We start from the raw sequence: 13,104 nt of genomic DNA, 5'->3' as shown, positions 1-13,104 counted from the left end.
AAAATGTTGAAATCTGTTTTCAGTTTGTTCTAGTGCCACAAAAATATTGATTCAATGGGACTCCATGTGCAGTAATGCTCACCAGAGAGTCCATTTGATATCTGTAACAGCTGCTGAACTGCAGGTTCCTGCCCATGACTCGTCACTAATATCCCATATATCACCACTAGGTGACACCATTGAGCTCCCTGTGAACCGGTGTCTGAGTACTGGGCAGAGTTGTATTTAATTCCTGAGGGCCTCCAGGTATTTTGTGTCAGAAGGTAACTCCTGACAGCAGCTCCCGTTGGCATTTCGTAAACATGTCACCGTTAGAGACGGACGGGGGGGGGGGGGGGGGATGATGTAATAACGAGCTTTTCTCCCTCTGCTGCCGTCCAGTGTGACGATGACAATCACAGAGCACACACTGTAAAAATAAGAGCGATACACACATTTCAGCTGCGGCTTGCATTACGTGGCTGTATGCTGAGCACAAACTCTAAATTATTACGAGATGCCTCTCTGTTGTCGGGAGTTGCATGAATTGGAATAATTCTGCAATAAGCAGTTGACAGTGTCCAGCACAATAACACACGGCTACTGAGTAGTACTGTCATTTCCCAGATCTAGTGTGAAACTCATTGCGGCACTTTGATTAGCTTGATTTGGCTGTAATGTTATTTGTATGCTGCCCCTAGTGGTGTGGAGGTGATCACCTCGCTGGGACGACTCCCAGAATGGCTGCCTGGTATTCCTCTTGCTCATATCCTGTTTTTACCCTTTCCTTCTTTCATCTTCTTCTTATTCCCCCTTATTGTCTTTTCATCCTTTCCTTTTCATGTGTCCTGTCTCTATGTCCCCCCGCCCTGTGTTCGTCCCCCCCGCCTTCCTTAACACGGGTAAGCCAAGGGAGCGTGATTTTCTGAAGACGTTGCGGTTGGTGAGTGCGCCCGAAGCATGCGCCCCTCAGCAGCATGGAGATGCACAGGATGATGACAAGGGGGTAGGTGTGGAAGCCCCCACCCTCTCCTGCCCCCTTGTGGTAGCACTAATGCAGCGTGTGCCCTGGTCATTAACGAGAGTGGAGACCCCCTTGGCTCGTTGGCTCGTTCGTAGACGGTTCTAGCGGACAGTGCGGTGACACGCAGGGCTCTGCTCTGGCAAGGTCAGCTTCTTCAGGTAGCCACTTCCCTTCACGTTTGACCCGTAGTTGCTGCTTAGGGGAGAGGCACTGCTCTCAGCTCACGCTTTGTTTTAGCCGACTGCTGAGCCCAGAACGGGGACCCAGGTTCGAACACCCCGCTCCTTGTTAGCACCGCTGAAGCCGGTTGCTGTGGACCCTTGCCATACCAAACCCTCTGCAGACCATCAATCACAGAGAGCTCTGCTTGCCTCTGGAGGTGGAGCCTGGGTCCTTGGTTCTGGTGCCGGTAGCTCTGCTTACAACGGCACCGCCCCACCCTGGCCGGTCCATCTCCACACTCACATTGGCTTCCCTTCATCACAGAGTGAGAGCACATCCATGTCCTGGCACAAGGGGGCGCCGATGAGGGCATGTGGCGTGGATGTGCCGTCGGGGGTGTCGTATCACTTTGGTGACCGCTGTGGTGCCCCAGCTCCTCTGAGAAGGGAAATGACCAGATGGGTGCCTTCAGTGGGTCTACGGTGTCCCTCCTCTTGGGGGCGCTGTTGTGCTGCATTATTCCATCGCATTGTCTCACACTCTGGCCTTCATTCTCCATCCACAAAGCTTCTTGCTTCTGTCAGAAATCATTTGGTTCAAGAAAACATAATTTTATCCTGTCTATGTGGGTTCTAGAATATTCTAGGTGTTTGACCGGGGTTTGTAAAATGATTTTTCATGTTAATGCAGCATCAAATTCACTGAATCCCGCTCACTGTCATTTTTTAGTGTACCTGTGTAAATGAAATGGTCCTGATGGTCGTTCATTTATAGAAGTAGGTTATGTGTTTGTTTTATGGGTTAAAAATGTAAACGGCTGAAAGATATGCAGAATGAAAGGAATATCTCTGACATACTACACAGAACCATACTAGTCATAGTCACCAACACCCCCCCCCCCACACACACACACGCACAGAGGAATACACCTTAGACCTTTTCACTGCAGTCAGGATGCCCGGCAGTGTGTGGGCTCTAGGGTTATTCTTAGGGTTCCCTTCACCTGGCACATGTCCTCTCCTCTGGAGGGAGGGAGGCTCTGTTTTTCATTAGCGCTGCCCCCTACTGGCAGAGCCCCTACACTGCTTGCCTCCCGGGATGTCACGCCCCCCCAGGGCTGTGGGTAAGAGCCTGGAGGTGTGTCCTCTGTCCCCCACTAAGCCAGGTGCGGTGAGTCACGGGCCATTTTCAGTGGGGCGCAGGATTTGGTGGAAGCTGTGACTGGTGCACTGATCCCTCTGGAACCTTCTCTGACTGGCCCCCCACCCCCTGTCTCCCCGTTTCCACTACAGCCCCGTGAGAAAGGCCGCATGAGGTTCCACAGACTGCAGAACGTCCAGATAGCGCTGGACTACCTAAAACGGCGGCAGGTAAGGCAGCATGGCCTGAAGGCTCCGGAGTCACTCTGCTGGTACCTGTCACCACCTTGTCAACAAAACCAGCTGCTAAAAAGAAAAAAGGTGCTTTTATGGATAGTTAAACCTGGAGAGGGAGTTGGCCATGTGCTGACTGCTATAACCGGAATCTCATTGGTTACTTTCTTGGTTGTCGTTGGATGTGTCCAATCAGAGACTGATGAAGCATGGTAAGCCCCGCCCATCTGTGATGTGGCGCCTCAGCCCCAGGCCGTTGGGCTGCTATGGGTGCGTCTGCTGGCTGGTTGCCGTGGAGACTCTGGATGGGCTGCATGTATTCATTCCTCAGCTGTGGGTGAGAGCAGAGCTTACTCAGCTGAGGAATGATGTCACTGGGAGCGGCCCGTGCCGTGCACAAATGGCTCATGGTTCAGGACATAAAGGTTCTGTTCATGCCAGGCTGACCCTGCCCGCTGTCCTCCCCCAAAAGTGCCCGACGGGGTCGAGATCGGAGAGCCTGCCGGCTGCAGGTGGATCGAGGTGGAAAAGGAGGCAGGAACGCGGTGCTGATCACATGGAGGTCTCCGCGTCATGTTCTGGGTCACTGCCAAGCCTGTGTGACGACTCCCCAAACCCACACAAATGCGTGTGTAGATGGCGGGGGGGTGTGCGCCTGCACAGGTGGTCTCCGGTTCGAATCCCACAGTCGGCAGAGTGATGTCACCCTTGGGCTTAAGGCTTTAACCCCCAATTGGCTGACCCAGCTTTCCCAAAAAAGGAGAAACGCTTTATCGCTTTAGATAAAATAGACGTACATAGACGTAAACAGACCATTATGACACCAGTCTGCTTCTGCACTGGTTCAGGATCCAGAGCTGCTGATAATCAATGATGTCAGTCATTAACTAGGCGAACGGCTGTTTATTCTCCCACAGTCGTGTGTGGGGGGGGTTAAACAGACAAAAGTAACCCTAATGTTTTTAGGGTAACATTGTTATCCTTTTCATTTGTTTCAGTTTAATTCAGCTGAAAATGAAAAGAAACTTAAAATGAAAGGAATCTAGGGAAAAGGTTTGTGTTAGTTCTACAGAATTTGAATTTTGTTTGAAATGGTCGTCTGCTGTCCCCTAGTGGTGCTTTAGTGAATCACACATTCGTGATTGAAGGGTTTATTAAACATTAACATTAAAACGGGCATGCGGTGTTCACTGTTCTTTGAGGACAAATTGCTTTGAATCTGAAATCTGATAGTAAAATTCATTGATGCTGAGATTGATGCTTTAAGCGAGAAAACGGGTAACGCTAGCGGCACAAATGGGGAATCCTGGCTAGATTAAACGCTGCATCTGGTGTCTCGTTAACAAGCACAATATGAAGTACATATATTTCTTTTTCTTTCCTGCAATAACCAGGTGAAGCTCGTCAACATCAGAAACGATGACATCACCGACGGAAATCCCAAGCTGACCCTGGGATTGATTTGGACCATAATTCTGCACTTCCAGGTAACGCCCCCTTAATGTGTCTGCTAATGGATGCCAATGATAATGCACACTGAACTTTTCCCGCATTTGACCTGTCATACGTTATTTTCTTCTTCATGTTATTTCTTCACTTTTTGCACGTCATTCTTAGTGGTTTTAAAGTTGTAATTCAAACTGTGGCCACAAGAGGTTAGTCTAAACGTATTATTTATTTTGGGCAATGTCGTAGATATTTGGAAATTTGGTGGCGAGATGTGGAAAATGGCAGGGGTCCGTTGTAGGTTTATTTTTATCTGCTCAATGAGACGGGCAGGCTTTGCGATTTTTGATTGAAAGCTGCAGGAAACATTTATAATAAAGAGATTAATAAACAATATGTGTCAAAAAAGACAGAATTGTTTGTTGTGTTCTTATAACACTAAAAGGTAAATCTTTTCCCCTTGCAGTGATCCATGGTTAACTGTAGCTGGGTGAGTTATAGTTGGTTAAATGCTTCTATGAGTGCGGGTCTGAATACCAGCATTTCGTACGTCTTAAAATGGCCAGTTATTTGATATGTGGTGTCGATTTATTTTTCATATAGAATGCTGAGCCTTTGGCCACAGTGGTGTGGTTGGCCAGGGTTATTTATGAATGGCTATTAAACGTGTTACGAGATATAGCCAGCAAAATATTACTCGTGTCACTTTGGACGATGGCAATATTAGATTATCACGAAAAGGGCACAGAAATTTAGGTACAAAGCTGAAATGAATGCAGAGCCACCGGATCTATTATAGACTTTATCTTTGCTGATGTGAGTCATGATTTAACATGGCCTAAGCTCTGTAGTGTCAGATGTGGTCCGTAAATGTCTGTCTTACCTTATGAGTCATGAAATTAAGTAACAGTGATTCTCCACAGGTCAAAGACCTCAGTGATTTCCCACAATTCCTTAGTCTGGTAACTGCATCAGCCAGAAGAATGGCAGCCGCCCCCCCCTTTTATGACTGTGCAGGCACCCCTGCCTTTGTTGGGAAGCCTGGTTGTTGTTGGTTACTTAGTTGTCTTTGTTCAGGTTCTGCTTTGAATAGGATTTGTGTGCCTGTACTGAGATGATTGATTCCTATTTTGTTCAGGTTCTGCTTCGAATTTGTGTTCAAATACTGAGCTTTGGGGGGTCATGAGGGTCACCCCCCCCCCCCCCCCCCAGAGCATTGAGTGCTCTGGCGTGTTTCTGCTCTCTGTGTCTCTGGGTGCTCCTGAGGGATGTTAATACCCCTCCCCCCCAGCTGGGCAGGGCAGGACAGGGTGTGTTAGATAATCTCTGTGTGATTCTCGGTGAGGAATCTTCATCCTGGTTGCATTAATGTACCGAGCCAAACGTTCAGCAGGGCGCGGACCAGTGGGGACATTCTGACCCCCCCGTCAGCCCAGTGTGGCCCTGAGCGATGGTTCCGCCCAGCATCCTACCGGCCAGCCTCAGAGTCTGACTCAGCAGGGCGTGATCCTGTTGGAGAGGAGGAGTGACACCCCACCGTCCTGATGCCTACCCTAACAGAGATCTGCATCAAAATGTGATATTCTGGGAGTCTTTCTGCGGGAGACTAAAGAGGCGGTGTTTTATTGAGCTTGGTGTGATAAAGCAGGCTGACAGGTAGCGTCGGTGACGCAGGGGGCCGCGGGGGCTGGGGGGGGTTTCGTTGGCTTGCACCTGCCCCTGTCAGTCTCACGCGAGCCGCTTGGCATCGGCGCTGGTGGCTACGGACCTGCCGCTGCTTGACTCCTGGAGCGGCAGCCAGCCGCACCGACTCTCTAGATCCCACCCAGGCTTTGTCAGGCCCTTCTGTGCCTCTGGTGCAATTTTTGTCCACAAATCCAGCTCTCGGCGTCTCCTACGGCTCAGCTGCTCGCAGATGGGAGCGGCTTGCCAGTAGAAATATGACTTGGCCTCGTGGCTGTCGATGCCGGTCCTTCTGGTGCCACCGAACGAATCGGCTGGGATCCCGCTTTTCGCTGTGTGGTCAGGGCTGCCTACAGGGACCTCCTGTTCCCTTTGGGGGCTGGATATCCTGCATGGAGGCAGAGATTTCCCTTCTCCCAGGTATCGTTAGGCCGATGTGCCTTGTGATCAGAAGGTCACAGGCTGGAATCCCATAGTTGGCAGAGAGACGTCATCCAGGGACTGGATGAGCCTGCTTTCTCAAAAATATGTGTAAGTTTTGGGTAAAAGTTTCTGTTTTGTCGCTGCTTAGAAAATGACGCAGCTTAAATAAGCTGCAGTGTGTTAGTGAGGTAGACCTGAGAAACAAGGTCAGAGGTCGCATCCGGATGCAAAGTCTGTGCACTCATGCTCTACCTGGCCTGGCTGGTTCTTAGAAGTGCTTTGTAGCATGTGATTATAATATTTCCTGTGTCTGGGGACACAGCCGGGCTTCCAGAGATGATGGCCAGCTGTCGTTTGATGTGCCTGCCACGTCTGATGCAGCCATGTTTGTAGGTGGTTTGGGTTCGACTGAAGTCCCATGGAATTATGGGAACGGGACTGACACGCAAACAAACACTGGGCTTCTAAATTGCTTTATCGAAGGAAGCCATAAAAAGAGGAATGTGTTATGGCGGAAGATAAATGGCCTTGACGAGAGGCGTCCAGCTGCGCAAGTCGAGGCGGGGGCAGGCACATGTATCAGCAGGAGGGCGTCCTTCCCTGTTTAGCGTCACGCCGCCCGGTGGCTGACTCGCCTCGCAGGCTCTAACCTTCAAGCGGAGTGTCACCGAGGCGGGAGGGGGGAACAGCAGTTATTTTTAGTGCAGCTATGCAGAGGACAGGATCCTGACATTCGAACACCAGCTCCTGAGCAGATGTCCCGTCAGCAGACCTGATCGCATCTGCAGGGCGAGCCTGACACTTAAATGCTGGAAATTTTCGTACGTGGGCAGGTTTCCAGGCCTGTTCAAGTTCAGACAGAATTAGAAGCGTCTCTCTTATTCCTGAACAGAGCCACACCGTGAGCCGGGACCCCAGCCTCACATCTTCGGTTGAAAATAGGAGCGATCAACTTGTTGACAAACTGTGTTCTTATTTTGGCGCCTCACGCTTAATGTGCGTCTGATTTCAGTTGATAATAGAGTGTTTGAGTATGTTATGCAGGACATTAAAATATGGAGCTGCAGGACTTCTTTCATTTAGCTCTAATGCCAGGGTGGATAAGAGGCTGGTCAGGGCGCGGCTGTGATCTGTAAACAGCCATTGGCCCTCGTTATATAACCCTTGTTCCACTACCCTTCCGGGACGGGGTGCACCTTGCTCTACTCCCAAAACCAAAAACTGCGTAAATGGCAGGGTTCTAGCTCCCGATTAACGGGCCACACAGATGCTCATTGTGGGTCGCAGACGCTAATGCTAATCTCCCGCTCTCTGGCTCGGTGACCCCGCATGCCCCGTTCTTAAAGCACACACCGCACGCCGGGCACTGCACGCCAGGGCACCACACGCCGGGGCACCACACGCTGGTGAACCGCACGCCGGGCACCGCATGCCAGGGGACCGCACGCCGGGGCACCACACGCTGGTGAACCGCACGTCGGGCACCGCATGCCAGGGGACCGCACGCCGGGGGACCGCACGCCGGGCATCGCATGCCGGGGAACCGCACGCCAGGCACCGCACGCTGGGCTGCTTCAGACCCAAAGCCCGCTTTGGCCACTTGTGCCCGGTTTGAGTCGCTGCACCGAGTCTTAATATCTATGCGCCCCTGGTAGTGGGCAGCATTTGGATGGTGAACCCAAGCTCCGCAGTCTGACGACACAAGGTCCAAGAATAGAAACTCTTTTTTTTGGGGGGGCGTGGGGCAGGGGGAGAGCTCTGCAGAAGCCGTGTTTTTTTTCACAGTGGTCCTGATTTGGATGAGGCTGTCCCCAACACAAGCCGGCTTGCCGTGTTTGTTTTGAAATCACGGGTGACGGAACCGTTTCAAAGGTCACAGCGAAGCGAATTCCAGAGACCGTGTGGAGTCAGCAGAGAGAGGGAGAGCGGGACAGAGGGAGCTGGTCGGATTGCGGGCCGCTTTCGCTTTTGGCCTGTGAATGCCGGCCCCCCCTCTGAGAGGCGCAGGCAGTTGGTGATTTCTACCAGTGGCATTTCCCTCCGTCACAGACTGTGGGAAAAACAGCAACCCCCACAAGGGATCCAAACGCAGTTATGGACTGAGTTAAGTTTGTTTAACTCCCCTCTGTGTCGGGGGGTTCGAGGGGGAGGAGGCAGTGATTGAAAAGAGAACGGCAGTGGCTGCCGGAAGCCACATTGCTGGGGGAGTAATACTGCCTGACCGGCATGGGCAACGTCTGCGGCTGTGTGCGGGGCCCCAAGGAGGAATGCCAGGTGGACCCCGCCAAGGCGCCGCTCAGCCCGGGCTCTGCAGACCGCGCCGCCGGCCGCCGCTACTTCCAGAGGAGGAAGAAGAGGAAGTCCAGCGAGTTTCAGCCCAGCGATTCCTTGAGGAGTTCGCGGTCGGCCGATGGGTGCAAGGATGAGAGCCGGGCAACCCCAGCCCCCCAGGCGGATATGACCAGTGACAGCTGTGGGGTGTATGTGGGAGAGGTTCCGGTGGTCCTGAGTACGCTCCGGAGACCTCCACACTTTCGGGAGGCCAAGCGGGGGAGCTCCCACTGGGCCGCGGACGTTTCGGCGGTGGAGGACCGGCTGCATGGCGTGACTAAACCGTCCAGACGGCCGGGTCCCAGGGACAGCCCGCTGGAGCGGCGGCTGCGACAGAACCCGGTCCGCCGGTCGCTGACCTTCGGGGCTGTGGAGCACCTGCTGCAGGCCGGCGGCGCAGGTGGGGGCGGGGGCAGAGCCGTGCGGGTGTCCCGCTCCAGTCCCCCGCGACGTCGTCCTCGCCGCAGCAGCGCTGAGGATCTCCCGACCGGAAAGGTCGCTGGAGTCTCCAAAAGCTCACAGAGGACAGGGACAAGATGGAATGTGTCTTACAGAGTGTCTTACGGCAGAGGCTCTTGGGACACTTCCCAGGATGCCTGGACTCATATTCCGAGGCAGCGTGAGGTAAACCGGAGCCGAGATGGTGGGGCTTTGCACACTTTCTCAGCCTGTTCACATGCAAAGTGTTTGCATAGTTTGTGAAGTTAGACATGAAATCCTGGAATGGAATTGAATATTAATGTACTGATGAGTTTCCAGAAGGAAATGGGAGATGGCAGCTGATAATGTCTTTGAAATCACCATTGTTCCTGTTTTAGTGTGCAGAGCATTTTGAGGCAATAACATTTATTCAAATAACTTTTCCCATGGCAATAGTGATCTTAAGGGTGGCTGGCTGGCACTGGAACCACTGGTGCTCAGAGTTTCTGTCACACTGCTGGTGGACACAGCAGGCTTTGGGCTCCACGGATGCCAGACTTTTGGGTTTTACATTTAGCGGATCCAGAAAGTCCCCCACGGCGATGCCTGAAACAGGAAGTGGTGGATCTTTGGATGACTTTCATTCTCATGACCCTGCTTGGCCCTTCACTGACGTTTATATTTCCTGTGAGGCTTTTACCCTTCATATCTGATTGGTTCTGTTAGCAAATCTTTGTGTTTAGCTCTTCTATTGCTGCGTCTTATTGATTGAAATGATGTAAAACCATACAATTAGGCCTGGAAGCTGTTTATCAGGAATAAGGCTGAGGTCTGGGCCACCTTTAGAGATGGAAACGCAGAAATAGCTACAGTAAATACCATATAATGTCTAAGGTTCCAGATAAAATTGAGCTTCATTCAAATATACAAGTGATGTAAATAGCAATGGTAATGCTTCTCCTGGGTGAAGAAGGGTCTCCCATGTTGTTAAGTGCGGACATGGTTTCAGTAGCTGTTGGTGGCTTTAAGTAACACTTATCCAATTGGGGACAAGATACTGGATATTCATGAATAACAAGGCCTCACCCAGGCAGCGCTGCAGGCTACATGTCTGTGGGAAATGAAGGCTGGACAGAGAGAGGATCTGGTGGTGCTCAGTACATCTACTTCCCACGCCTCCCGGCCACACCTGAACGAACATTTCCGATGAACGTGTAGCTCTGGGGCATGGTTTAACTGAGCAATCAGAGTGCTTACCGTCATGGTAATACGAGCTAAGGCTGCGTTAAGGCCACACGGCAAACCGCTAACCGTCTTAGCATATATGACTAAGTGTGTGTACTTTTGGCAAGTTAATCTGGAGCAAACTGTCAGCCTCAGAGTCACTGTCATGCTGTCAGGATATTTTTACTGAAGGTAAATTTTGCAGGAAGGACTTACCATAGAGGCTGGTTTCCGTGGTACCGAACAGAAGTGGTTTTGGCTGTCAGCTGTAAATATTTTAGGAATCTAGTTTCAAAATAGCTAGCAGTTAATTAAGTTAGCATCTAGCTGGAAACTCAGCTGGCTTAAAAGCCATCATCCAGTTAGGATTGGGTTTAGGGTTAAGGTTAGGGTTAAGGTTAGGGTTAATTATATGAACTAGACAGTTTGACGACCGCAGGGCAGTATTTCAGTGGCTCTGTAGTGTGTCGGCCTTGTGACCAGCTCTGCACTCTCACTTCCAATATGGGTGAAACACAGTACCTTGCCTTTTTAGGGGCTTATTTTGGATGGGTCAATTTTGTAATAATAATAATAATAATAATAATAATCAACAATATTCACATACAAGTAACATTTGCAAGTGGTCTGAGTCATACGACGTGATTTTTGGTTTGGGGGGAGTGAATGTAGTCCCCTGTTTTACGGACTCTTCCTGAGACGTGTAAGATGAATATTCCTGTCGACACTGATGCAGATAACAAACCAGCTAAAGAGTTTCAGTGAACTGTGTTTGTGTGAATTAGTTCTGTTTTGCGACATTGAGAAATAACCTGATCTGTGTTACACGGGGCCATAAAGCTGTGAAACTTCATTACCCAGCAGCTTGGAGAGTTTTCCTGGATGAACGTGTTGATAAGATTCCAGGTGGGCTGATTACATTCGCACGCATGTTTTCATTGTTAGGACAGCTGGGCTATGTGCATGTTTACCGGGAGCCTGTTTGCTCAGTATGACCTTAGTGAGAGCAAAGCTACCTCACACTTGTGAAGCGGATTGAAATGAGCTAGTCTGAGTCCTTCCTTTTAACCGGGGATTGTGACCTGAAATGCTTTCCTCTCTGTAGCATCTAGGCGCATGCACACACACACACACACACACACACACACACACACACACACGCTGAATCCCACACATAGCCGCTGACGTTAGCATATGCCATCGAAAATAAGCACAGCAGATTGAATGTGGCAGCTCGCAGTTTAAAAGTCACGCTGTGTGTGTAATTCCGGTATACAGTCCCTCTTGCGCCCCCCTCGTTACCAAAATCACTTTAATATATTTAATGACTGTTATTAAAATGTCTTTGTCGCTCAGCGTGTGATGCCATCGAGGAGTTTCTTTAGTCAGACATTGAGTACTCAGAAAAGGGGGGGGGGGGGTGAAAACTGAGCAATGTGGATTTCCCTTCACCCACCTCCTGCCCTATTGTGCTCTTTTTGCTTTTTAAATGATACAAATCTGTCAAAGTCGCTAAATAGTAATCAAGAATTTTTGCTATGCGTTTTCCTTATGTACGTCACGTGCGAATCTCGGGTGGGGGTCAGATGACCTTGGTGCAGAACCAGAACCTCCTAAGCAGGATGTCCAGCGTGGTTCTGGTTTGGCCCCTTCATCAGTCACGCTGCTTCTCATTTGCTTTTACACTTTCCCTCATTTTCCTACACTTGCTCAGTCAATGCGATGGGCGTGTGGGACTTTATGTAAGGATATGTTTATGTAAGATAAGAGATTACAGGGTCTGAAAATGATGCAATAGGGCTATCTGCTGTCACTGTAACCTGCCACATTAGCCTCCTGAGTTTGAAAGTCTTGTCAGGATTTCATTTTGGTGGTGGGGGGGCTCTCCCATTGTTTGACCTTGCTCATGCTGCCACATTGTGGCTTTTTGCAAGACAATACTCGTATGAGGTCTTTCCCGCAGTCTTCATGTTGCTTAGCCCTGTGTTCATAATCAATAATCAGTAGCGGTCAACAGTGTCTTGTATGTGTGTTCATTTTTGTCTGTGGGATTATGAAATACATGGTATATTTAACTTTTCTGAAGTTCAGAGATGATGCTCTGGGTTGGATGTCATTGGCCACACAGTGAAGCATACTTTGGTGGCTCCGGCACTGATGTTAACAAGATGGGCACCAACTCTTCCCAGATTTCGGACATCCATGTCACGGGGGAGTCCGAGGACATGACGGCCAAGGAGAGGCTCCTCCTGTGGTCCCAGCATATGACTGAGGGCTACGTGGGAGTCCGCTGTGATAACTTCACTACCTCCTGGAGAGACGGGCGGCTCTTCAATGCCATCATTCACAAACACAGGTGACAGATGTATCTTCTGGGCGAACGGCGACCTTGGGTACAGCTGCATGGTTTAGGGGGTCGTCGCCGAGTATCTTTGTCATGATCATGTAAGGTTGGCAGGCCTTTCAAATGTAGTAAAGCCTCAGATTTCTGGCACACAGCAGCCCGCTTGATTTGCGATTCACAGCTGTCACAGCAAGCAAGGTCATGTTTTGAGACCTAGAGCCTTAGGAACCAAGAGGTCGTCTGTTTATAAGCTTTGAATATATGTATATACACACAAATATATGTATTGGAGACTTCTGGCAATTTAAGTGATTGCTGTAGATATGCTCTCTGACATAATGTGAAACAACTTTCATGACAGACTGCCTGTGTTTCCTGTGTCATGTTTAAAGATTTGTTTGTGTGTAATGCAGGATGTAAGATTATTCACTCTGTATAATACACTGCAGGTCACTCACAACCTGTGCTGTGTTTGTGTGGTTTCAGGCCAGACCTAGTGGATATGAGCAAAGTTTCTGTTCAGAGCAGTAGGTCGAATTTGGAGCAGGCCTTCATGGTGGCCGAGCAGCTGGGAGTAGCGCGGCTTCTGGACCCTGAAGGTGACCTCCCTGGGGTGGTCTTTCTAGTCCTCTGAGGTGGTCATGATAAGCACTGTGAATGAAGAGCGAATTTGAAGGCGCGCCACTTACCATGGT

The 13,104-nt window shown here is 50.2% G+C and overlaps 1 protein-coding gene across 12 annotated transcripts in view; it reads left to right on the top strand.

Annotated features, from left to right (window-relative positions):
* The window catches only part of dst (dystonin), a 128,759-nt gene that overhangs the window by 33,607 nt on the left and 82,048 nt on the right, over nucleotides 1-13,104 (top strand). For 6 of the 12 annotated variants that reach the window (XM_049007790.1, XM_049007798.1, XM_049007793.1 and 3 more), the window contains 5 exons: nucleotides 887-985; nucleotides 2,458-2,535; nucleotides 3,933-4,025; nucleotides 12,255-12,421; nucleotides 12,896-13,008. In XM_049007790.1, coding sequence (XP_048863747.1) covers nucleotides 887-985; nucleotides 2,458-2,535; nucleotides 3,933-4,025; nucleotides 12,255-12,421; nucleotides 12,896-13,008 — 550 coding nt within the window. Of the gene's footprint in view, nucleotides 1-886; nucleotides 986-2,457; nucleotides 2,536-3,932; nucleotides 4,026-7,877; nucleotides 9,046-12,254; nucleotides 12,422-12,895; nucleotides 13,009-13,104 lie in introns of those variants that run through there. The other 6 variants (XM_049007802.1, XM_049007803.1, XM_049007799.1 and 3 more) reach the window with 2 other exon arrangements.

The sequence above is a fragment of the Brienomyrus brachyistius genome, chromosome 3 (assembly GCF_023856365.1).
Source record: "Brienomyrus brachyistius isolate T26 chromosome 3, BBRACH_0.4, whole genome shotgun sequence".
In the NCBI taxonomy this organism is placed as follows: domain Eukaryota; kingdom Metazoa; phylum Chordata; class Actinopteri; order Osteoglossiformes; family Mormyridae; genus Brienomyrus; species Brienomyrus brachyistius.
This window is presented reverse-complemented; position numbering and strand designations above follow the sequence as displayed.